The 26,709-nt window shown below is 42.6% G+C and overlaps 1 protein-coding gene across 6 annotated transcripts in view; it reads left to right on the top strand.

Moving 5' to 3' along the window:
• Positions 1-8,549, top strand: part of LOC148511641 (E3 SUMO-protein ligase ZBED1-like) — a 40,547-nt gene extending 31,998 nt beyond the window's left edge. For all 6 annotated transcript variants that reach the window (XM_088482955.1, XM_088482954.1, XM_088482956.1 and 3 more), the window contains 2 exons: positions 4,693-4,850; positions 5,631-8,549. In XM_088482955.1, the coding sequence (XP_088339081.1) occupies positions 4,693-4,850; positions 5,631-7,681 (2,209 nt within the window). In that variant the 3' untranslated portion in view covers positions 7,682-8,549. The remainder of the gene's footprint in view (positions 1-4,692; positions 4,851-5,630) is intronic.
• Positions 8,550-26,709: the final 18,160 nt, after the last annotated feature.

Here is a 26,709-nt window from a genome sequence, read left to right as displayed (position 1 = left end):
TTAGAATTTACCACAGGGTCACCGCACATTTCTCCACCAGCGGGACACTGCGTCCCGCGGGTGAAGACGGCACCTGCAGGCTGTGAGGGCATGGCGCTTTTTGCCCTCCAGAAGGAGGGCAGGGCGCCGCACCCCGTTAAAACAGCCTAGCGGGAACGCTAGATTTATGTGGACTGTACCAGTTCTCTCTGAAAATCGGACTCCTTGTTTGTCCTGTATGGATGTCACAAGAGGGGTTGGCATGCATTAAGCAGGCTTTGGCAAGGTGGATTTGCATGGCGATCTCTGAGGCTTACGCTCATGAGTGTCTTCCAGTGCCACCCTCTGTAAAGGCTCATTCTACGAGGTCTGTGGGTCCTTCGTGGGCAGCTCGCCGTGGAGCCTCAGCTGTTCAGCTTTGCAAGGCGGCCACGTGGTCCTCTGTCCATACCTTTGTCAGGCATTACGCTTTTGACACCTTTGCTTCTCAGGATGCTTCTTTCAGGCGGCTGATTCTCCTTTCTGCACAGGAGCGTCCCCTCCCTTGAAGGATACTGCTTTGGGACATCCCCAAGGTATCCCTGTGGATCCCTAAGGACCCTGGAGTAGAAAACAAGAGATATGGTAAGAACTTACCTTTGTTATCTCTGTTTCTACGAATTCCTTAGGGTCCACAGGGCGCCGGCATATCTCTTGTTTTTTGTTATTGCCCAGCTTTAACTTGACGGATCGAGGTGAAAGTGCAGGTTATTTCTAGGAGTCTCCACTACAAAATGATGCAGCTTTCATGAAAATCAGTTCAGTAGTTTTTGCACCAATTTGGAACAGACCAACACCTCAGCCTGTACTCTGCTTCATATAAACAGCTATTTCAGTTTGGCTTGAGTTGGTATTTACTAACGTAACGTGATTGTGTCATGATGTAGAATGCAAATTACATTTCTGTAAAGATATATGCAGATAATCATTTTGACATTTTGTCACAAAACATCGTGATGGCAAAAATGCAGCTAACGATGGAAGTGACACAGTTAATTGACATTTTTTAGTTCAACTAGACAACTGTGTAGTATGGGTGTCCCTTTAACAGTGCTTTTTTATTTTTATTTTTTTCATATCAAGAGCTTTTTGGGGGAGGGACAGTACAGAAAAGAGCTTTCGATTTAAACGAGTGGGTGCTTGTTTTTAGAGGCATCTTTGGCTGTAGAGAGGGGCACACAGAGAGGGGCACACAGCCATTTCCAGTCCACAGAAGTGACTCATTTTATAGATCGGAGCTTGACCTATCCTTTGCTTCTTAACCTATTTGCTTGTGCCTGGAGGGGACAGGGCCATATGTTGTTATAAAGGCCCATTACGATTCCTACCAACTAATAAGGAAACTTTTAAGTAAGATTCCCACAACCTCCTTCCCACATTGGGGCTAAATAAAGCATTATTATAGGAGATAAAGAGAAACGTTTACGTTAGAGGGGTGATGTAACATATATAATTTTTAACCTCATTGCTCCCTTCCTTTCTCATGTCACTACCAATTCCTGCAGATTATTAGTTTTGTTACTTTTCAATCTTCACCTTGTAATATTCGGCCTCTCTCCCCGTCTGTACTCCTTTGCGTCTAATCGATAGGTCGTAGAGGCAATATCTCTTACTGATTCACTCCATTTTGGCCCCGGCCCCTCCTGATAGAGAACCTCATGAAGTCTCCTAGGGGTGACCTACAAGCCCCTATTGATGATGAGGAATGAGTAGCCATTAGCTCCAGGAATGCTAAAGCCTTCATTAGTTTGGCCATAAGGGAAACGTGTTAGAAGGTATAAACCAGGTGTTACTTGGTACCATCTTACCTCCACGTCATCTTTCCATCAGCTTCAAATCAGTAACAACGTAAATTACCAAAACTGCTGCCTTGGTTCGTACCTGACCTCACCCTCTACTGTATTCCTCATTCCTTATTCCTCTGTATTCCTGTCTCTCTCTCTGTCCAGTTAAAAATATTGTCAAAATGCGCTCTTTTCTTACTCGAGATGCTACCAAAACTATTATCCACTCTCATCATCTTCCACCTTGGCTATTGCAACCTCCTTCTATTGGGTATTCCCCTCACCCAACTATACCTGTTTCAGTTCACCTTACATGCTGCAGATCTTTCTCACTGCTCCACATCTTCACACCCTTTTGCAGCTCCCTACACACTGGTTCCCCATGTCCTCCAGATTCTAGTCCATAATTGCCTGCAAAGACCTCAACAACACCACCCCTTCATACATCACAAATCTCACCTCTCCCTCTTAGACCTACCTCTGAGCTGCAATTCACCTCCTCTGGTAACATCTCTCACTCCCTTATACAAGACTTCTCCTGTGCTGTTATCCATTTATGAAATTTCCTGCCACGCTCAATCAGACTCTCCCTCAGCCTTCAAACTCTCTCTGAAGACCCATCTCTTTGTTAGAGATTACCCTGCTCCCATCTATATTACCCATGCCAGTGCACCCTCACAGCTGTCCCAGACTCCTCTCTGAGGCATACTCGCTTTTCTTGTCTCCGCTCTGCTCTCTTCCAGTTAGAGTGTAAGCTCCTTTATGAGCGCTGCCCTCCCTGCATTTATTTTGTCTCTGTTTTATGTATAGCCATGGCCAAAAGTTTTGAGCATGACACAAGTATTGGTTTTCACAAAGTTTGCGGCTTCAGTGTTTTTAGACCTTTTTGTCAGATATTACTATGGTATGCTGAAGTAAAATTACAAGCATTTCATAAGTGTCAAAGGCTTTTATTGACAATCACATTAAGTTTATGCAAAGGGTCAATATTTGCAGTGTTGACCCTTCTTTTTGAAGACCTCTGCAATTCCCCCTGGCATGCTGTCAATCAACTTCTGGGTCACATACTGACTGATGGCCGTCCATTCTTGCCTAATCAATGCTTGGAGTTTGTCAGAATTTGTGGTTTTTTATATCTACCCGCCTCTTGAGGATTGACCACAAGTTCTCAATGGGATTAAGGTCTGGGGAGTTTCCTGGCCATGGACCCAAAATTTTGATGTTTTGTTGCCTAATCCACTTCGTTATCACTTTTGCCTTATGGCAAGGTGCTCCATCATGCTGGAAAAAGCATTGTTCATCACCAAACTGTTCTTGGATGGTTGGGAGAAGTTGCTCTTGGAGGATGTTTTGGTACCATTCTTTATTCATGGCTGTGTTCTTAGGCAAAATTGTGAGTGATCCCACTCCCTTGGCTGAGAAGCAACCCCACACTTGAATGGTCTCAGGATGCTTTACTGTTGACATGACACAGGACTGATGGTAGCGCTCACCTTTCATTCTCCGGACAAGCATTTTTCCAGATGCCCCAAAAAATCTGAAAGGGGATTCATCAGAGAAAATAACTTTACCCCAGTCCTCAGCAGTCAAATCCCTGTACCTTTTGCAGAATATTAGTCTGTCCATAATGTTTTTCCTGGAGAGAAGTGGCTTCTTTGCTGCCCTTCTTGACACCAGGCCATCCTCCAAAAGTCTTCATTCTGTGTCATGCCAACAGTAAAGCATCCTGACCATTCATGTGTGGGGTTGCTTCTCAGCCAAGGGAGTGGGATCACTCACAATTTTGCCTAAGAATACAGCCATGAATAAAGAATGGTACCAAGCATCCTCCAAGGGCAACTTCTCCCAACCATCCAAGAACAGTTTGGTGATGAACAATGCCTTTTCCAGGATGATGGAGCACCTTGCCGTAAGGCTCGGGCAACAAAACATCGAAATTTTGGGTCCATGGCCAGGAAACTCCCCAGACCTTAATCCCATTGAGAACTTGTGGTCAATCCTCAAGAGGTGGGTGGACAAACGAAAACCCACAAATTCTGACAAACTCCAAGCATTGATTAGGCAAGAATCGGCAGCCGTCAGTCAGTATGTGGCCCAGAAGATGACTGACAGCATGCCAGGGCGAATTGCAGAGGTTTTGAAAAAGAAGGGTCAACACTGCAAATATTGCCTCTTTGCATAAACTTAATGTAATTGTCAATAAAATCCTTTGACACTTATGAAATGCTTGTAATTTTACTTCAGTATACCATAGTAACATCTGACAAAAAGGTCTAAAAACACTGAAGCAGCAAACTTTGTGATAACCAATACTTGTGTAATTCTCAAAACTTTTGGCCATGGCTGTATGTCTTGTTTTCTCCCCTTTTCTGTACTGCAGAGCATTGTGGCGCTTCCCAAATCCAAAATAATGGTAATGGTTTTTCCTTAGTAATGCCTAATTGTATTGTACAGGTTTTATACATATAGGTTGGAGTGTTATCAAGGTTATTTCATAGGATCATTTGCAGCCACTCAGGAGACAGTTCTCTAATCAGGTGCGGTATATAAGTCCGAGAATCGTGTCAACATTGAACATGTTGACATATATTAATGTTGGCACTGATGTAATGTCGACCGTGTTAGAATGCTGACATGCTGTTTTTGGTCTTGTTCTGTCCCTAAGTGTCCTGGAAATGTCCATTCCTACATTTCCAATGTCGATATTTTGTGAGTGTCGACATGCACAGTGTCGTCATTTTACCCATGTTGACATTTGGGTGACAGGGTCACTTCGAATATGTACTAATTCTCCAGGCATTGAAAATCATTCTGACTCGGGTTCTTTTATTGCATGCCTTCATATATTTTCCATTTACAGCCTGATCACCGATATTCTTTCCTCCGCAAGGTACGTGGCCTGTGCATCAACAGACGAAGAACACAATCTCACAGTCTTTCAGTACCGGGGGAAGATCTACTATCGTGCCTGCCAGCCTATTCCCTCAGGTACAGAGCTGCTGGTGTGGATCGGGGAGGAATACGCCAGGACTCTAGGTCTCAAATTAGGTAACCTAAATGAGTTCCTCTATCACTGTGATCTTGTGCTGATGTACTTATAGGCCAGAATCAATAGCAGGGTTACTCTGCACTTATTTAATTCTGCTTCTTACTGACTGAGATGATAAACTGAAGCACAACAGCTACTGGCCCCACAGATTAGTCCTGAAGCTGAAGTTCACAATCATATTACTGGACTGATAGTGACAAAAGTTACAATGTAGTAGCATTTGTGCAGTTAGTGAAGCAAACTACTGTCTATGCTCCCTTTGAGTGGCATTAGAAGACATTAGGAGGACCGTGTGCACATGATTGAACCCCCACGCCATTGAAAATAGGGTGCATGCACAGAGGTTAGGGCGCATTTGGAGCATGTGACAAAGACTATGGCACTGGCGCCATATTTCTGAAGTCCTCGCTGGCAATAAGACACGGGCGGCTGCCAAGTAAAACATTGCAGGGAGTTTACATGAAAATGTTAAAATATTTCTAAATCCATGTTGACTTATTGTGTGTCGACTTTTTGACCATGTTGACCTTTTGTACCTGTCGACCTATTGCCTGTCTGCCAGTTGGTGTCTACCTAGGCACTGATGACTTTTTATTGTAAATCTATTGATTGGTGCTCCTCTGAGCTAACTGTACTTTTTTCTAGACATCGGAAACATTGTTTAAAACACTCGAAAGAGGGTTGTCAATCTGGCTTTTGTTACTTGTAATGTGCTACTAACTAACCATTGTAGTAATGTTCAGGCTATACTGATTTATTTCTGCTATTGTGTTTCTTAGGTGAGCATTTTAAATATGAGTTTGGTGAGAAGGAACTTCTAATGAAGCTGTTCCAAGACTTGCACCTGAAGACGCACGATTCCATGTCGAACCACATGTCAACTCGAAGTCAGTACCTCTGCAATGATATGGTCACCCCTATAGTACAGTCACACAAACAAACTTACCCTTTGAACAATATGGGTCACCCTTCATCTGGCTTCCAGCTTCTTGAGGGAACCCAGAATTTAGTGAGCCTCGGTCGAGCCCAGAGCCGTTATTGGACTTTTTTTGGTTTTCAAGGAGATGCCTACGGACGAATCATTGATAAAACTAAGATTATTTGCAAACTGTGTGGTGTTAGGCTTTCATACAGTGGTAACACAACTAACTTGCGACAGCATCTTATATATAAGCATAGACGAGAGTACAATGAATTAGTGGGAACACAGGGGGCAGTAGTGGACCCACAAAAAAGCATTGACTCAGCCTCTCCTCGCGAACTGGCTTCCAGGGCTGTAGTGGCTCCTACAGTGGGTAGAACAACCAAGGCTGTGGCGGATTTTATAGTCCGTGATCTGATGCCAGTTGAAATAATTGAAGGAGAAGGCTTTAACCAAATGCTGTCTATTTTGGACCCCAACTACAAATTACCAGCAGCCTCTTTCTTGGCTCATACAATCCTTCAGGATATGCACATTCAGGCCAAGTTAAGAGTGGTGGAGCTGGTGAAAAATCTGCAAGAATGCTCTGTTAGCCTTGACCTATGGAAACACAGCGGCTCCTTATCCTACCTCACACTCACTATCCATTACGTAGACGAAGCATTCGAAACCAGGAATGTGGTGCTATCCAGTAGGGTTGTTTCAGAAGATCTCTCTGAAGAAGGCCTGAAGTTAGTTCTTCTCAATGTCGCAGATGAATGGGGTATACGTGAAAACACCTTCTATGCAGTGGGACTCAATAGCCCGTCTGTAAAAATAGCCGCTTCAAAGGTGGGTTGGAAATCTCTGCCATGTGTCGGACAGGTGCTGAGAAGCTGCATTGAAGCTATACTTCAGCACAATACTATACAAGCCACCCTCGATAGATTCCGAAGACTGATCGCCACTATTTTCTCCTCGGCTGCTCAAAATGAGGAGTTAACCACACATGGACCTGTGCTGAAGGTTCATTTAAAAATGTTCTTACGGGATGGCACAAAGTGGTACAGTATCTATACTTTATTGCAGAGCATAGTGGACCATTCCAAGTTTTTTAAAGGCCTCATTGATACATTGCATGGAGACGGTATTGTTCTGCAGCCAGAGGACTGGTCCATTCTCCAAGACGTCGTCGACATTCTTAAACCTTTAGCTATTGCTACCTCAACATTTACCAAAGATCAATTTGCTGGGTTGTCACTGGTGAAACCTGTGATAACCAGTCTGTTGTATAAACACTTGGCACCCAATGAGTGGGACTCTGACTTCTCCAAGAACATTAAAAGGGCCATACATGAAGAGTTGAGTTTTAAGTATTCCGACTGTGATGTCAATCAGGTACTCAACTTGGCATGTGCCTTGGACCCCCGTTTCCGTGGCCTTGACTTCCTCAGCCAACCGGACCGCGTGGAGACCCTCCATTTACTGAAGCTGGAAGCTTCAAATCTGGCAAAGAACCAGCCAACCGAATCTATTTGTGTAACACCTGAACCCCAAAATCTAAGGCCACCGGTAAAAAAAACCAGGCAGGACTCTGGTATTGAGTTCCTTTTGGGAGACTTGTGTAATGTGAGAAATTCATCAGTCAGCACAGTTAACCAACAGGCAGAGCAAGAGATTAGCAGCTTCCAGACAAGCGAGGCTTCTTCTTTATGCCAGGACCCATTGCAGTGGTGGAAAATGCACCATACCCAGTACCCACTTTTGGCTCGGGCAGCACGTAAACTGTTGGCCATCCCTGCCACCTCTGTACCCACAAGCTGGTTGTTTACAGACGCCGGCATGGCCATCTACAGGAAGCGGTCAGCTCTAACTGCAGAGCATGTAGATATGCTAGTCTTTCTCAATGGAAACAGGTTAATTATTTGAACTAGTGCTGGTGGTCCTTCACGTTTGTGCCTCTCCTAGTTCCATCTTAGCCACCCTTTGCAAGTGGCCCACCGTATATCCTCCAGGTCTGATCTAGTGCTTCCACTGCTTTCCTTGAAGAGGACAAGCTAATTGTCCTTTATCCAAACCAGTGTCGGTAGCCTAAATAACCAGTACATGACACGGCATGAAATGAAGAAGAAAAAATATATAATTTTACTGCAATTTGTATTACGTTTTCTTACCGACATGGTGGAAATGAGTCTACTCTGGTTATCATTTTGTTGGAAATTGTGATGAATCTATTTAGGTATTAGGATTTTACATATATATGTGTTCCCTAAATGACAGTATTTACAGTCCCTATTTATTTGTTTTCTGTTCTGGAAGTGTTTGTGCTAGCAGTGTCTGTGTAGCCCAACTGCATTCTGACACAAGTAGGGGTCCAGTCTAGAATTATGTCCATTTATTAGTGCTTACCCAAACATACAGGTATGGGAGCTTCTATCTGGCAACCTGTTCTCAGAAAGGTTCCAAAAAGAATAAAGTAAAGGAGTACGGCTACTCGAAGATAACGCTATACAGCCATGATCATAGACTGCCTCTTTTTATATTCACTGTGAGCAGCAGTGCTAAACAATGTACTAAGTTATGGGGGTATTTGAGTAATTTTGTATATTTACGTAATTTAGCTAAAAATCCATTACCTGGAGGGAATTTCCTATAAAGTATCCCATACCTGTATTCCCTCATTACAAAGACCATCCCCTCTGTTAACTGCCTGGATTATCCCCTTGTAAGAATGGAATTAACTCTCTTTGGTGCAGGTTGGCTAATTGAATCTAGTGTTCATTCTAGTACCTGCAACTGTCCCAACCCGTGCAGTTCCTCTTTCCTGCCAGGGGTGTGGCTCCCTGCTCTGGTGCTTCTAGCACACATTGGTATGTATCTCAGCAGTTTGCCACATCAGCTCCGTTTGCTAGAAGCGCCAGAGAAGGGAGCAACACCCCAGACAGGAAAGAGGAACTGCACAGATTGTGACAGGTGCAGGGTGCTAGAATGAACACTATGGGCCAAATGTAATAGGGTGAGAGCTTAGAATATGTGAGAGTTAGCAGTAACCTCTCACACTTTTAAACTTGGCCAATGCAATAGAGTACGGGAACATGGAAACTCACATGTTTTTAGACTCAAAAAAACGATCACTACTTTCCCATTTCGAGGATCAAACTGGACCAATGTGAGAGTTACTGCTAAACTCTCACTTTTCTAAACTCTCACCCCATTACATTTGGCCCTATGAATCTATATTAAACACCAATGTTCCTGAAATCTCTCTCTCTTTGTTAGGACCAGTAGACCAGTAAGGGTAAAAGTGAGAGTGAATGGTCCAACAAAGGTATATATCTTCCAAAAATATTTATTTATCCCAATATCAAGTCGTTAAGAACAGGTATTATCTCATAGGTTTATGTCAATTTTAAGCTCCAAAGTATTCCCCCATCTAAGTCACAGTGGCAGCACAATGGAGTAGATTACCTTTGTTTATAGGAGTGGTGCGTTACTTGGGGCCTATGTAGCAAAGCTTGATGAGAGATAAAATTGTGAGATATAAATCACCAACCAATCAGCTTCTAACTTGCGTTTTATAGACTGATTGGTTAAAGCTAGGTACACACTGACAGATACATTGGCCGATCAATTGATCGGCCAATGTATCTGCTGCCTGTCGGGCAGTGTGTACCCGCGATATGTGCTGCACAGCCGATGGACAGATATGTCTGTAGACATATCTGTCCATCGGCAGGTTTGTACGGGTGGTTGGTAGACCGCCCGTACACACACAGCGGCAGCCGTGAGGAGGGGTACAGGACATGTCCCCCCGCCCGCCGGGACATGCCCCCTGGTCACCGGGACCTGCGGGCAGACACAGATGATGGTTGTTCAGTGTGTACGAACAACCCTTACCTACAGATATATCTGTATAGTGTGTACCCACCATAATACTTTCTCTCACAATTTTATCTCTCATCAAGCTGTGATACATAGGTCCCTTTACCTTCTACCTGAAATATCCCCTTGTTGCATCCATTTTTCTCACCGTCCATCCTCTCTCTTTACAGCCTTTTACCACAAGGGGGGTATTCTCCAAAGCAACCCGAATAACAAGATATGAATGAAATAAATATCCAAAAGGCACATTTAATTTAGATTGAAGTAATGGGCAATACTGCTGAAGTGCCATTGTCAAGGCGTTTGAACGCTGGAAAGGATACCCTATATCGCCCCTATATCGTGCATTGTACCTTGCAGCCCCATAGGGGTGGGCAGGAAAACACACTGTTAGATAACTGTATGTACGGGCCAGATTTGTGCGCAATGCCCATCACCCGTACATTATTTGTGTGATTGTACGTCTTTTATTATTAATTTGCATATTAATTTTACTATTACATTCAACCCATCAGTTTATTGATCAGATTATGTTTTATGTTGTTGTAGCCACCCCCAGCTTCTCCATCATTTCAAACACAGATGACTGATTTTATATGAAACTGAAAATATGATAAAATATTTTTTTTTCCCTTTTATTTCTTCTACTTTGGAGACTGTGGCTGCACCTTGTAGTTATATTATTAGGATGACATCGCCACGGCAATCTTTAAGTTTATTTACTTAGTGAAATTGCATATTTTTTTTTATACAAGTGAATTGAGATCCAGGACTTTGTATTTATTGCACATATTGTACTACTGTATAGAAAGCTGTAGGTTTTCTCTATAACTTACTAGGCTCCTGCTTTTACCTCAGGACTGACGTAACTGACTAAGTTCTAAAAAAATATGTCATATATTACCTCTACCCTTTTTGCCCTAAATGTTTTAGGTTTGTTTTGTTAAATGACATTTTTCCGGTTTGTACTGATCTCAGAGGCCTCGCCCACTTGTGTCACATGACAAGGGTTCCATGGTGGTATGCGTTCGTAAACGCAAAGCGCACTTGGGTTGCGGTTTAAGTTCATTTGTGATTTATGAGCGTTCTTTTCTACTGTGGAAAATCACTGCTGAAAATATGATTTTTTATTTCATTTGGATTTTGAGGTTGCAGGTAACATCAGTGAATACACTCTTATGTACCATGTAATTGTCAGTTACCATTGTTTCAACAGAATTGTATTTCTATCTGTTGGGCTAAATTCGTGTCCACAGTAAATGCTGCAGGAAAATCACTGGAATGATATCCCCCAGTAGCATTTAATGGATGTCTATGGGAACATAATTGCAATAACTTTCAGCGGTGAAATTATAATAGCGTCTGTAATTCTAGCCACAGTGATTTTATTCCCAGAACTGCTAGGTTAGTAATGTAAAACTGAACACACATGACAAAAGCATGTTGAATGGCTACATTCACTTATAACAGTATATCAGCCTGCTGCAGTGTGCATATGTTGTTCCCACACTGTGTGCAGGGCTGCTGTGACTTTGGGCAAGCTCGGGGGCTGGGGGCGTGGTTAGTTGCAGGGTGCATGGCTACACCCCCATGTTACATACATTACATTGGTGGGGTGCCCTGATCGCATCATCGAAGGGGGCGTGTTTACACCTCCCTTGCTTACCTGGGGAACTACAGAGTCCAGGGTAGTTATATATATATATATTTGTACACATCGTTTGGTGTGCCTGCCCTCCTATGTGTATGGTTGGTTTACTACAAGTCACCATAATCCATGCACACTTGGACCTACCCTATACCCGGTACAAGCTATACGTCTCCAAAAAGGTGCATTTTCGCTTAGGTCCAGTTCTACGTAGCCTGCAATAAAAACAGGAAAGTAAACAACCTTTAAACATTGTTCTACAGCATAAATTATACTCCTCCATACCAATGCCGTTTTGGTCAGCCACTTGGTCATTGGCTGCTATATCGACAGACTAATGCACCATATACAGCTACGCTTTAGGTTATTTGGTCAAATCAAAATCTGAATTGGCAGGACGTAGAAATGTGCTCAATCAGTGCAAAAGCATGAACACTTGTGTCCATTAATGCTTTGAAAACAGCGTTAACATTCATGTGGTTTTAAACCATAAATAGCTTGCTTTTGCCATGCATGGAAAGTCATAAAGCTACACGTCGCTCTCTTACTGAGCATACCAGGCATGGTATCCTGTATCCAGCTTTCTTTGGTGCAGAATGTGAACTTGATCCAGAGTCAAAAACTGGTGGGGGCTGACCTATGTAATGTCCTATAGAATTAGACTGTTTGCTTTCAGCTAACTCTCTTATTGAACAACTTTGAAGATCACATTAACAAAGCGCATACAGCTGCCGTTACTTTCTAGAACTCCAGTTGGCCTGGCCAGTCCTATCGTCTGATCACAAGTGTTATGAGGTGGCCTGTAAGTAAGCTGAGGAAGTTGTGCAGGTCGATCCAGTGTTTGTCCCAAAGAAGTGTTTTTGAGGCCTTTCATTGTGGAGTAGCCCTTAATTTCATCTGATAAAGTGGTGGTTTATTCCACATGAAACGCATCAGGTACACTGCATTGGGAGACCACTAAACCCTTATTGACAACATCCTCAAAAACCGCCCTAATTTCCCCCCTACTATGTGAGTCACTGTCACTATATATTGGCATGGGAGACAATATGGAGAAATCCTGGCTACATGGCATGTGAAGCTATATGTGCTATAACGCTGCTGTAGTTCCTTGGGATGGCAAACAAAAATTACTTGGAGCGCTTTGAATGCCCACTATATTTGCAAGTTTTCTTTTTAGCACGCAGCACTTTGCACTACATGTATGTCTGCACCCCTAATGACCTGTTCATTTATCTGCTACTAATTTAAATGATCAATAATGCAATGTACCCTTGTGTGCTATGCTAAGTTATTATTGTTGATCACACTGTAAAATGATATATAAGGTGGCAGGTCTGAGGAACGAAAGGGGACGTGCTTTATACCAGTGCGCATATGTTGTGTTTAACTGCATTTATTTTTTGAACACTGTGGAATGCTCTTTACATTAATTGCCACTTTCCAAACCCAAATTTGCCACAAACAAGGTGTTAACATTTAACAGATTTGGGGAACACAATGACTTTTCCCCAATAATGCTGTTCAATTACCACACTATGACATCGCCAGACTTCCAGGCCTAGTTATCAAACTGAAAAAAGATAGTATTCTTCCCTATCTATCAAAGGGTCACAGTGCAGTGCTCTCGCCTGGAGTAACCCCCACTGGGGAAAAAAAAAAATCTCACTGTTGAGAACTTCTGATGTATCCAAGGGGGTAGGCTACCTGTGGCACTACAGCTGCTGGGGAACTACTCATCCCAGCATGCCCTGCCACAGTTTTAGCATGTCCTAACAACGGAACTGGCAGGGAATGCTGGGATGTGTAGTTCCACAGTATCTGGTGTAGGCTATTTAGCAAGATTCTGACTGGTACATGCACCCCAGCAATCCTTCTTCTACCACTATATCAAATTAACAGGAACAAATTATTTCAATAAAGCTTTTTTTCAATTGTTAATCTAAGTTTTTGTTAAATATTTTGACTTATGGTATTTGTAATTATCATGTTGTTGTTGTTTTTCTGTCAGTGGGACTAAAAGGCGTGGGCAGGGCTTTCAGTTCCGCTGCAGATTCATGAGCAGGCATTTTTATATCCCTGGAGGCTGAAGTGGAAAGTATCACAGCTCATGCAATATCTGATTCATAAATGCAGCCTTCTAGCTGTATATTAATAAATAGGCCCGTTAGTATTTTTCAGAATGACCATCTAAGACACTGGTGCCGAAGCCTTTTTCTTGGGGTGCCGTATTAAGAAAATGACTTTGAACAGAGGGCAGCACATTTTTCTTTTACAGTTATCCTCAAGTACGTGAGGGTTCTCTGCTGAGTAAATCTTATTCTAAGAAACATTATGTAAACTAATAAACATCTTGATCGAAACATATTTTGAATGATTTTTAGATTTCAGTATTACTCACTGTGATGACAAAGGAGCTCATTCAGACCCACACGCAAGATGCGATCGCTCGTTGGCAAAAAGGGGCCGGATATTTAATTGAAACGCTCGCACTGCGTTGCTTAAGGACGCCCACTATGTTTTAGCGAGCTGCGTCAAAGTGCGCTCGCAAATGTCTAGACGCCCCCTTGCCTCTCGCAACAAACGTCATCTCCGGGAAATGAAGGATTAATCGTGACCATCGTGAGCCATCGGAGCTGCTCGCAGCCCTTGGGGTTGCCTTAGCCTGCTGCAAGCACAGCGATCAGCACTGGCTGAAATACATGTAGGTGACATGTACAATGATGCTACTTTGCTAATTATGCACGCCCTTTAAACGGCGTTTTGGTGGCCAGACACGCCTGCGTTCGCACATCCACTCCCCCGTTTACAAGCACCTTCCCCTGTTACCACCCACAAACGGCACTATTTGTCACTCCAAGTAGCGACCTGATAGTGGCTTGCGAGCTATCAACATCAGATCGCAACGATGGCTTGCGCATGCGCAGATGGGAGAAAATCACTCCGAGCGAGCGATCGCACCTTAGCGAGCGGGTCTGAATCAGGTCCAAAGTGTATTAATGTAAACAGCAGCGTTTTGACTTTGACTGCATTTGAGAATCCTTGGTCTATATTCTCCTCAGACACTGACCCTGAGAGAACGACCTAGTGGCGGGACACCGGGGCAGGCTTCTGCTTTCACTCGGGGGGGTGTTACCACAGCTCTGCCTGTTTCCCGAACAGAGCAGTTGCAGCCTCACTCCCTGTGGTGGAGGTGCCGGGTTGTAGTATTGAATCGAAGACTCTAAACTCCCGTCCGGTTATATGGCTGCAATGGAGCAGGTGGTGGGCTGCGTTTGGCCCATGAGCCGTAGTTAAGACCCCTCCTTCCTCTGACAACAGCTGCTTGTCGACTGACTGGCTCAGAATCATATACCAAGTAGATTTTAATTGCTTTAAAATCTGTGAAAATCAATCCACTTCGATTACCAGCGGTGTTGTGTTTCTGGGGCTAAATCACACATTTACTAACAGACCATTTTTGATTTGGTTCTTTAAGTGTTAGCAAATGTGTGATTTAGCCCCGGAAACACAACATCGACGTTGATCGTTCTTTCATTGATTTTTAAATCAATTAAAATCAACAATTAGTAAATATCCTGAGAGATGTGGTTACATTCCCCTCTAGCAAGCAGAAACCAAATGTTTTTCTACATGATTGAAACACTTTTTTGAATATAATAGCCATACGAGTAAATCTTCCCCACAGAGCGATTTTTTTTCATAGGCAACACTGAGTTATTGGGCACAGTTCTGGAAAAATTACTCAGATTTGGGTTTAAATAGTTACAAAACTGAGAAACCCTCCCCACACAGCACTATAGTCATTCACTAAAGGGCCTATGTATCAAAGCTTGATGAGAGAAAAGTATTAACCAATCAGCTCCTAACTGTCATTTTTCAAACACAGCCAATAAAATGTAAGTTAGAAGCTGATTGGTGATTTATATCTCACAATTTTCTCTCTCATCAAGCTTTGATACATAGCTCCTAAATATACTGTTTATGTAAGTGAGCCGTTGGTCAGGTCTGAGTAATATTTAGAATGCGGTACTACTGGACTGCATTAGAGATACACTGTAATGGAAGTCTGTGTATAGTATAGTAGTGTTTCTATAAGGCGTCATTCCAAACCCATAATTTATACAGAACTAAACAGCTGTAATATGTGGCAAAGGACCAAAGTGTTCTTTTGGCTTCCTTGCATGTTATTTAGAATGATAGCAACATATGACATTATGATTCATTTTTCATAAGTACATCTACAGTAAATGTCCCCCGTTGGCGTATATGAGACTCGTTTAGTGCATAGAAGGACAAAGCCTTAGATTACCTTCATGCATTGGAAAAAAATGTTGACTGCATAAAATTTGTTCCGTTGCCATTTAAACTGCATTATTTGTTCTCAGAGGTGGTGTTTAGGTGGGCTTCATAGATTGGCCTGTGCCTTAGAAATGGGATATGTGACCGTTAGGTTGGGAAGTTGACTTATGGGTTTGTTCTCTGAAAACATGATTTCTGCAGGCAAATGCAGGATGATCCGGGCATGTATGTTAATATTCACAGGAGAATTATGTCACGTGGGCACTGGGAGAGCCCATAAATTAATATAATTTTAACCACTTCATGATTGGACAACATTTTGTGTATTGGCCCCCGAGCAGTATCGCCATACTAGCAACTGTTAGATCGGTCTTTTTTTTTTTTTTCAGGACAGATGAGACTTTCTCCTGCTAGCATATTAATGTGCTTGTGTGTGACAAATTTTTACACTGACATTCATTGGCCTCTTTCTGCTGACTACAGATGCTCCTCCCTTAACCACCTATCACTTTAACAACCGCTCGGACTTACGACCAGCGCTCCGACCAGCTGAAACCCATAGTACAATGTCTAAAAAATGTTACTCTGAATGTCTTTTTTTATAACGTTATTTGTACTGTACAGTCTGTAAGAGTTATGCAAAGTAAAACACAGTTACAGCATGAAGTTTGAGTTTCCTTTAGACCTTTGCTTTATTCAGAATAAATAAAAACTATTACCTGTATTAAGTATATGCAGCTCCTCGTTTAGCGACCTAGTCATAGGAACGAAACTCGGTCGTTAAGTGAGAAGCATCTGTACAACAATGCCTAGTAACAGTGCTTCATGCAAGGTCTGGCACAGATACAGTGTCCAGGTACAAAGGTGGTCAAGCTCTTATGTTTTATTTACGTTATTTATGTGACCTCCATCTACAGACTGGAGTGATACATTTACTTATGAGAATGTAGGAAATCCATCCACTAGGTACCAGTGCCGCATGAATAGTAGCCGTAAATTGCCTTCCTTCAGTGATTCCAAGGATATTTAGGGGTATATATACTAATGGTTGATTTTAATCTATTTTGAACAATTTAAAATTATTCAAAATCGATCAACATCGATGTTGTGTTTCTAGGGCTAAATCACACATTTACCCAAAGACCTTCTTTTTTTTTTTTTTTTTTTAAGTATTTGTAAATTTGTGATTTAGCCCCAGAAACACAACATCGACTTTCATCCATCAAAATCAAATCTACTGTTACTTCTAGATTGCGGGCAGGGCAAGGCACTTCCCTCATGGTGAATAGATGCCGTGTGCATGCGCACGGCATCTATTCACCCGTTGGTGATCGTTCACAGCAACTTTTACCACCTGCGGGACACTGCAGCCCACGGGTGAGGAAGGCTGAGGACAAGCTGCTTTAGCAGGGCGGCGCTAAAAAGGGCAGGACACATTGCCCTTTTAAAATCAGACAGGGCACGGCGACCCGCTAAGACAGCCTAGCAGGAGCTACCACAACCAAATAACAGGTGGCACAGTAATGCATGATGTCCTTGTTATATTAAAATCGACCTTTAGTAAATATACCCCATATTGTATCAGGTAGGAATTGGTCTATCCCTATCATCACTGCATAGAGTTAGGAGGGTACTTCCTGGCAGCGGTAACGGGCTGCAATCACACTGCAAGGTTGTCTAGAATTGATATATGTTATGCATGCCTGATCACCAGGGTGAGACTGTGCCCACGTCCATATACAGTACTGTAGTGGTGAGTGTCCCCAAAATGAGCATTCCTCTCAGATGTGATTGATTTAATATGTGCACTTCATATAAAGTACTGTGATAGCATTGCTGGCTGGGAACAAGATGCCGCTTGTTATCTGCCTCTAGCGTTACTCCCCAGCAGGTATTCTTTAATAGACTCTGAAGTTTTTGTTTTCATATTAGTGCTTTAAAGCAAAGCCTGCAGAACGAATAGCATTCTAAGAACAGATCTTTCCCCTACCGCTGACTCACTGCTCAGCTATCTGGTTACACTGTACCAGCCTCTGGCAGTGACTTCTGCTCTTTATCACATTGACTGTAACCACAACCAAATAACAGGCGGCACAGTAATGCATCGTGTCCTTGTTATATGGGGATTTTAAGCATTGTGGTGCCAGTTCAGAGTTGAATGCAAGCTGGCCGTGATTACACCGTTGCGTACACACAGCAAAATGCTGCTATTTGCCCGTTGTACTCATCTCTGCGACCGCACCGCCCTCTGTCCATCTGCTTGGTTACATAGCTGTCATGATTATCAGTGCACACTACTTGCACCAGCCCAATACTTTGTGCAGGAGATCTGATGTACACACAGCCAAACATAGCCCACCACTGCAACTACACCAAGTTACCCCCCTCCCCCCCCCCCCCCCCGTTACGCCCCTCAAGCCATAAGTGGTGATGGAATCACCCATAGAAGCATGCTCTCTGATACAAAGCAGACGTAGTCCCAAAACAAGTCTGACCCATCCATAAATCGGCCTTGCATGCAACTCTCCATTGAAGTGTATGTCCAATAGTCTGATCAGTTTGTTTTCCCATATGTACCTAAGAAAAACGGGCAACACCAATTTGCTTTGTTATTACTTGTATTTCCAATTGAACATTAGGTGAAAGCAGCAATCAAATGGAAATTTAATTGGGTTTTTACTTCCTTTCAAGATAAATTGCTGTGGCAAACTGTATAAAGAATCTTGGTACTTACCATTTTTCCTTGGTTTGTTTCTTCAGACTGTTATTACTGGTGTGGTCCTCTTCTTCTTGTCATTGCTGCGCGTTCGGCCAGAACTGGGATGCACACACCGCACTCTGCGTGACATTCAAACGCGCCACACTGCGATTCGGTGTGCGCAATTACATAATTTCAATTGGGCTCCAATTTTATAATAGCGTTATAATTCTGCACTACCATGGTAACCACAGTCCCATGGCACATAATGTTAGAGAGCAGAGAGCCTTTAGAAGGGCCCTCTGAGCTTTGTTTGCCATGTGGACTAATCCATCCCCATCATCCTCTTCTCTGACATCACATGTCATACTGAGAGCTGTGAACCTGTATCTGTGTAATTGGTAGCCATATTTTGTAACCGAACAGGACAATATATGGTTGGTAATAATGTTAGTTGTTCTGTTTGCAGCACAAGGACTGGATAACAGCCAGATTTATAGGGTGGTATTATGTTTGGCTCATAAAAGCCCTGTACGTAGCCACCATTAGTATTCTACTACGGTCCACAGGTCTATGCATTGGGTATACTGATTGTGAAACTGAAACTATGATCATTTGCTTCTTTCTTTTTAAGTCCCTTATGACTAGTCTTACCATATATTCATTATTCAACTCTATTTTGACATGGTTGGGGAAAGCCAATGTAGCCAATGAGATCATTGAACTGTTTAGGTTGCTGACCTTGTGTGAGATACAGCGCACTGACCTGTCTGCTGGTGTGATTATGTTAATGAAGACAGGGGTCATATATAGAGGAGGGGTAACCACAGACTGAGAGTTATTGGTTAACTGCCCGTGGCATCTTGCATTTATCTTAATGAGATCGTAATGTCACGTTCCCTTATTATTCCCCCAACTAAGCTTTTTTATATTGTTCGATACTAACTCTAGTAGAGTTCATCTGTGACATCAATGTCAATGGGCTCGATTCAATTCAACGAGAATTAAATAGCGCCGGGAATGAGCTCCCGGAACTATTCAATTGTGCGCGTCATTAGGTCAGGGTTTGCCCCCTTCTCCCGACCCTCGCGCCTTAAACGGTGTTTAGTCACAAGAATGGGCATTCTCCGACTAAACTTCCTGGCGCAATGCTGTTTCCGCCGCTCTAAGAGCAGAAAACAACATCGCGCCTGTACTTTTGTCGGATTTCTGCGTGAATCCCAGGAGGGATGCGAGAAGAAATCCTTAGTCGGGCTTAGCAGCGCGCTGAATTGAATAGCTTCGGGAGCTCATTCCCGGCGCTATTCAATTTGCGTTGAATTGAATTGAGCCCATTGTACACCAAAATGCAAACTCCTTTAAGCTGTCTGTTTTGCAGTTGTCACTAAATGCCTTTTTGCTGTCGTTCATACAAAGCCACAAATCCTGCACCCTCCATTCACTGAATGCAGTGTGTATGTCAATGACCATTATGATGTCGATATTGTTAAAATGTCGACAGCCAACGTGTCAACCAAGGGCGTATCTATAATGGGTGCAGGGTGGGCGGGGCACACGGGCCCCTGGGTCAAAGGGGGGCCCACACAGCACAGCCTGCACCCATACTTTTAATACTTCTCTCTCCGCAGTCCCACATCGGCGGTATCCGCTCTGTAAAAATCACCTGGAAAAATAACCGTTGCTGCCATTTTCCCGGGGTTCTGAGCATGCGCAGTAGGGCAATTGCTGGGAAAATGGCCGCCGCGACATTTTCTCGGTGACCTGCACATGCGCAGTAGACTCTGGGCCCAGAGTAGAGCCCAGAGTCTACTGCTGCGGCGCTGCGCTCAGTCCACTGCCACTCACCAAGGAGTCACATGACCGGTGGGACCAGGAAGACGCAGCCGTTTGGGGCAGGTAAATAACCACTGGGCCGCCAGGGACAATATGAGGACATTCTAACATATTGACATTTAATAACAGTCTACACGATGAATGTCGACATAGACAACGTCTGCGTATTATACCAAACCCAAATATTACATATACAAGCAATTTGATATACTGTATATAAGCAATATCTGTATTTTAACGGACAATTTACACATGGGCACTTGTGACGTAGTCTACAGGACCACGCAAGACCGGGGCATCTGGAAGATATATAGCAGCAGGATGGAGGAGATAAGGATGTTGCAGTTTAAGTAGAATATGATTTTTAATTGCTTCAGTCATTCATGACCCCGAGCTACATGATTGTTCCTGGCTGTCTACTGTTATCGGGTTGATCTGTATTGAGTTGATAGTGTTTAAAGTGCGTGGAATAAATATTTTACATACTCATGCTGCTAAATCAGTATTCATGGTTCTCATATTGTAGCTCCCAGTGACCCATTTATTGCAGTTGAAAGCTTTTCTGGTTAGTTTAACACAATTACAGAGATTCAAGCAAAACATTATAAATTATATAACAACATATTCTTTTGGTTTGCAGAATATTAGCAGGATTATGTTATGCATGCTATGTTCTTGTTGAAGAAACTAAATTAATATATGTCAAGAGTGGGACCCTAGAACTGAGCTTTGCAAAACCAGCCACGGCAGTTCAAGGCTTAACCCCGTTGGTCTACTAAAACTGGTTCCCAAGCCCAGTCCTCAAGGCACCCTGACTGTCCAGGTTTTAAGTGACTTAGGGCCTGATTCAGAGCTGAACACTCTGACCAGAGCGCTCGCTCTGAATCAGGGCCCTCCTACCTTTTTTTGGAGCTTCCTCATGGACGCTCGCATAGCTGTGGGTTACCACCCACAGCTATAGCGAGCGTCCATGATGATGGTCGCGATGGGAACGCCTCTGTCTGGCAGGCACGCCCACCAAAGGGGGCGTGCTGTCAATCAACATCGACAGCACGCCCCCTTTGGTGCGAGACCCGGAGCGACAGCTTGGCTATCGCAGTCCGGGTCTCGCGCATGTGCACGACGGAGCTCCCTCCGTCGTGCGTATGTGCAGTGGGGCAACATTGACCCGTTTGTGAGCGTCCTTTGCTCGCGAACGCGTCTGAATGACCCCCTTAGTTAGTACCTCAGTCAGTTTGATTATACCATCTGTGCACAAGCATGGATATCCTTAAAACATGGACTGTTAGAGTGCTTTAAAGACCGAGTTTGGGAAACCCTGTACTAGTCGATTGATCCTCTTCTGCTCTGTGACAAACCCCAATTTTTCTCAAATGGACAGCAAAGTTCCATTCCTTTCCGGTGGTGTATAATGAGGCAGAGACCCAAAGGAGAATAGTGAATTATTGTACAACGAAGAGTGTAGCCCCCTTTGCTTATCCTCCTATAATTAATAATTAAAAAAAAAATTCTACTTTCCAAACAGAGTTGTAAATATTTTTGCAAAACAAGTGTTCATTACACTGTAATATTGCTTTTAAATCACAGTCACAGCAATCTAAACTTAATTTGCATGAAAGGATGTGACTAAAGGCCCCCAGACATCTGCGATGGATTGGGGCAATTCATGGATCCCCAGACGGGGGGGGGGGGGGGTCGGGGCACCGTTGAAAGCCAACATGTTGGAATTCCCTGATTTACCAATCCTGATCAAAATATGGTCGTGATCCGCAAATCGGGAATTTTGAACATGAAGAATTTCGCAGACGGATTGTTGATCATTGATTGGTGGTTCCAGTCCGATTGAGGAAATGGCTGGCAGATATATGGGACCCTTTGGACACTTTACATGAACCTGATACAGCCTGCAGTTGTCGTCATCATCATCAGTTTACAACTTGCAATAGGGTTTGAGTGACCTTGTCCTAAAAACAGGCGCATTTGTGACTATGTGACTATCACCAGCCATCTTAGGTGTAACACATACCCTTACTGTGCTTTGTCACCAGAGTCGCAAGGGCAAGTTGCCTGGAAATAAAACGGATTGAAAAAAAGCACAAATTTCTCACAAAAAAAAATAGCTGAACCTTGTGGTTACATCCAACTCTGAATGAGGTCCTTAATGTAAACCGATAATTTGATTTTTGGTTCTTATTGACTTATAAACGCCATTTATAGGGATTGTTACTAGGTCAGCAGCAGCTTTACCATGTTTATTTCTGAATTTTTTTGTATTTTATTTTTTTTGCTACAAACTTAGTATTTTAAAATACTTAATATTTTAAAATATTAATACATCTCTCAAACAATGTTTTTCAGTCTGAGGTAAGAGTTCTTCATGGGTATTTTAAAATAGATCCTAAAACACTTGAATTTCTGTGATTTAAGTTGAAATAATTTTACTATATTTGTTTAAAATCATTCATGTACTCGTATTTTTTTAATTGTAGATATTTCTTTAGACTTTTAGGTAAGTATCTGTGTATGATACCCTACTTTTGTAGCAGTTTGTGAGTTTTATTTTACTAAACCCCCTTTTAAAGAGTAGCATAATTTTTCCCTCCGCAGAGTTACAGAACACGAAAGAGCCTATCGCTGTGGGGGCTCGTCCGGGAATGACTTTCAACAGCTACTCTGTCATTCTTAAGATGCCACTTGCCCAGACTTAGACAAAATGATTCTTTAGGAGAACTGACAATCTAGGAGAGTTTGAAACAAAGGCTTGAGTAAAAATATACACTTTTGTTGCACACTCCCTTTTGAACAGACCGAGAAATCACACAAAAAAAGTCACGTTCGTGATATTAAGTGGGATATAGTTGATGGGCCTGATTCAAAGATGGAAGCAGTTAGCATCGCTACTGGGTCTTTGGTAATCTGCTAACATATGCTAATGCATCAGAAGGTGTCGGAGGAGAAAAGACGCCTTCTGACACCATTGCAGATCCATAGTAAGGACCAGGAAGTCTGCATCAGAAGACACAGATCGCCTGGCCTCGGCAGTCCCAGAAAACGGTGGCAACACAGAGGCCGGCACCACCTCTGCCTCACCCCCAAATGGGCAGGCTGCTGTTCAGGGGAAAACGGGTCATGCGCAGGCGCCTCACCATCGGAGGTGTACTCAAACCATCGGGTTCTTTGAATGAGTCCCAGTGTTTTATTTGTCATTTTTGCTACCAGTCCAGGGAGAATACAAGCGATTAATGGAGAAATATTAATTTAGAAAATCTTTGTTTTTTTAATATTTTGTTGGCATAAATGACATTGATTCCATATAAAAAATACTTGTTTCCCATCTGGTAACTGAATTATGAGAACTGTTAATTCAGTAGGGGGGGGGTCATGAAGAATATAAAATAAGAGGCTACAGGGGTTTTGCCTATGGACTATTAAAGAGAAAGAAGATTAACTATAACTTAATGATCAGTCCCTATCACTGCAACTAATACATTCTAATTCCAATGCAAAATATTACACTTGAGACACAAGCCACTAATATAATGTGTTTTCTTGTATCAATTGTCAGAGACCACTGGACCCGGTTTATTGAAAGATGAGAAGCGTAGGCATTAGATGGATGATAAAGGGTAACAAAAATCAATTTCAGTAAATTATCGTACAAGCCTGGTTAGGGTGCAGGTAAACTTTTAGAAAATAGTTGATACTTTTTCAAATTATGTATAAAAATACTATATGTAAAGTTTATTTACAAAAGAGGCAAAGTAGTTTATTGTTTTGGCTATAGATTTGTGTTGTTACCCCCTCCACCCACATCTTTATATTATTATCTTGTGATTCCCTTGAACTTTTGCCTTTCAATCTTCTCCATAACAAACTTTACTGATGGCAATTTGTGATATCACTATTAAACAGTACCAGACACCTGCATATAAAGAAGGCAGCCATCTTGTAGTCCTGTGACCTGTGTATTCACTAGTTACTGGTGACATCACTGAGGCCACACGCAGTGCCTTGTGTCCCAGTGATGTCACTGGTTCTTAGAGAGTTGATTAGGCATTTTCTTTTTAATGCTGGTTCAGACAACAAAATGGCTGCCACTATTTTAAGATTCTTGAGAGCTGGTCTCTGTCAATAAGCTATAGTCCCCTTACATGTAGTTATTTATGTCAGTTGTGCGCATTTAAGCTGTAAAGTGTTTAATGAACATGTCAAATAAACAATTACTTATAAACCAAAGAAAGATGTGAACAAACGGTAATAAAAAGAGTCTCTTGCTTCCCGTTCCAATTATTGTTTTATGCATGTTAGATGGAATGTTAAATACTTAGAGAAATTTAGGTGGAGTTGAAGATAAACTATTAATGTGGGTGTTTGTGCCCATGGTTATCGGTAAGGTTGTCAGTAAGCCACTTAAAACCAGACAATGGCTGCATTGCTATTCATTCCAGTGTATGATCGCATACTATGGTATATCTGGGGTGTGCAGTCAGCGTCAAATTGACAAGGGAGCTCCAGGCAAGTTGCAAAAATTTGCCCATCAGTACTTGGGTTAAAAATAAAATCCAAAAAACACAACTTTTAGGTTTTTTAAGACACTCAGTGGATATCCTGTCTGTCATTTCTGTCTCTGGCCAACACAGTTTGAAGGATGCACTAAGGTGCTGGTGACACTTTGGCTTCTCTCACTCTGTGCTCACCCCTGTTTTTCAGAGCCGTTTCCTGTGTTGGGTCAGTAATCGCTGTGCTTTAAAGTGTAACTCCAACCACAACTAAGCATTATTTTGGGTGCAGTTAAGTAAGATAAAGAATAAAATATATTCCCCTGACCTTCCACTTCAACAGGTCCCCTGCACAACATTGCTAGGAGTTTGAAATAAAGCCCCTACCCTGAGCAGGAGATTGTCCCATTGGTAGATTAGAGGAGTTTCAAGATGTACATTTTTATTTATTATTTGATCCTACCCATAATAAGCTACTCTCTCAGAATGTCCAGGAGACCCCTGAATTTTGGGGAAGGGGTGTTCTCCTGGACTCTCAGTTGAGTAGCAAACCTTCCCAGATTACTAGCCATGTGGACAAGGTCTTCGTGTCAACACGCCCCGCTTTACTTGGCCTTTGGTCCCCCCATCAGTAGGTCCAAAAAATAGGCCTATGCTGCATAATCTTACCCAATGCCAGGTAAAATGATCAGTTCTTTGTTTTTTAATTTCCTTTATAAAGTCTCTTATAAGAAAATAAATAAAACATGGGCTACAGCCACTAAATTGTGAGTGGCAGGTGAGCAAATGGGAGGGGAGTTACTAGCAGACAGACCGTATCCCTATTGGCTTCCAGTAAGTTTTCAAAAAGTTGCAGCCACAGAAAGCTGCCTGTCTTTATTATTTCATCATGACTCCATTAGATAAAACGTATGGGGAATGGGTAAGAGCGATTCCAAACAAAGAAACCCAACTGAGGAAATAGATTGATCAGATAATGCTGAGCTCCAGATAAATGCGGTCCATTGCAAAAACCTGCATGCAGCGTATAGATGTCTCGATTTAAATGGCTGACCTGTCACTCCACATTACTTTAGAAGTGAGAAAAACTTTAAGCGAGCACAGGGCATGCATCCTTAGACTGTCTCCTTATATAATGAAAACTGGAAAATACACAAATAAAAAAAAAAATCTATTTTACGAAAACTGTTTTTCCGTGTGGTTCTTGTTGGTAAAAGTAGAATAATAAAATGTGTTTTCACTGTGTACAGCTGAATCAATTACAGGCTTTTAGGCCCAGCGGCTTTGAGTAGAGGAGAACCTTAGCTGTGCCGGAGGACCAGGCAAACGAGTGCGTAACAAAATTTTGTTCAAGCTTGTCCTTGTCGTGTAGTTTAATATTCCTTTGTACCTGAACAAAGCTTCTTCAATTTTGGAACAGTGGGGGTTTAAACTACATTTTGTCTTAAGCATAAAAAACATGCTGTTTTAATCTGTGTCCCTGCTGAGCGTTATTGCAGGTTTGTTGGCTTTTTACGTCTCCACCGCTATGGAAATAAATATATCTGTGGCATAAGTAGTACCTGCATAACACCCAGTAAGTAGTGCTGACATCATACTGAGGTCACAGGCCATAATGAGGTTTATACTATACTAAAGCTAGAAACCTTAAGTGCATAAACTCTCTTATATCTTACCCTTGGTATCTGGATAAGTTTCTCTCTCTTCATCCCGTTGTTCTGTTACTACTGTTCTATCTAATACTGTATTTCATACTCTCGTTTCTCTACATTCCGGGACAGTTCCCAGGTGGAAGATACAGGTGACCAGGGAGGGGGGGGGGGGCGAATGGTGTAATTATGGCACAATTTGCCCCTCCCCCACTGTAATATGTAAATTGAGGCCGTTTTGACGCGATTTGCTGAGAAATGCATCATCACCATAGTGGACAGTCAGACAGGTCAAGGAGCATAAGCTAAAAAGAGTATGACCGACCTCGTAAGTGACAGCACCCGGTGGGGAGCCGGCATCAGCAAGTGCAAACACATTTGCCGATAGCGACAGCATTCGGCAGCATGGCCCTCGCTAGTGATGTCACCCATCAGACCTGCATGCA

The sequence above is a fragment of the Taudactylus pleione genome, unplaced genomic scaffold (assembly GCF_031769625.1).
Source record: "Taudactylus pleione unplaced genomic scaffold, aTauple2 ptg000301l, whole genome shotgun sequence".
Classification (NCBI taxonomy): domain Eukaryota; kingdom Metazoa; phylum Chordata; class Amphibia; order Anura; family Myobatrachidae; genus Taudactylus; species Taudactylus pleione.
The sequence above is the reverse complement of the archived record's forward strand: the minus strand, read 5'-3'. Positions and strand labels throughout refer to the sequence as shown.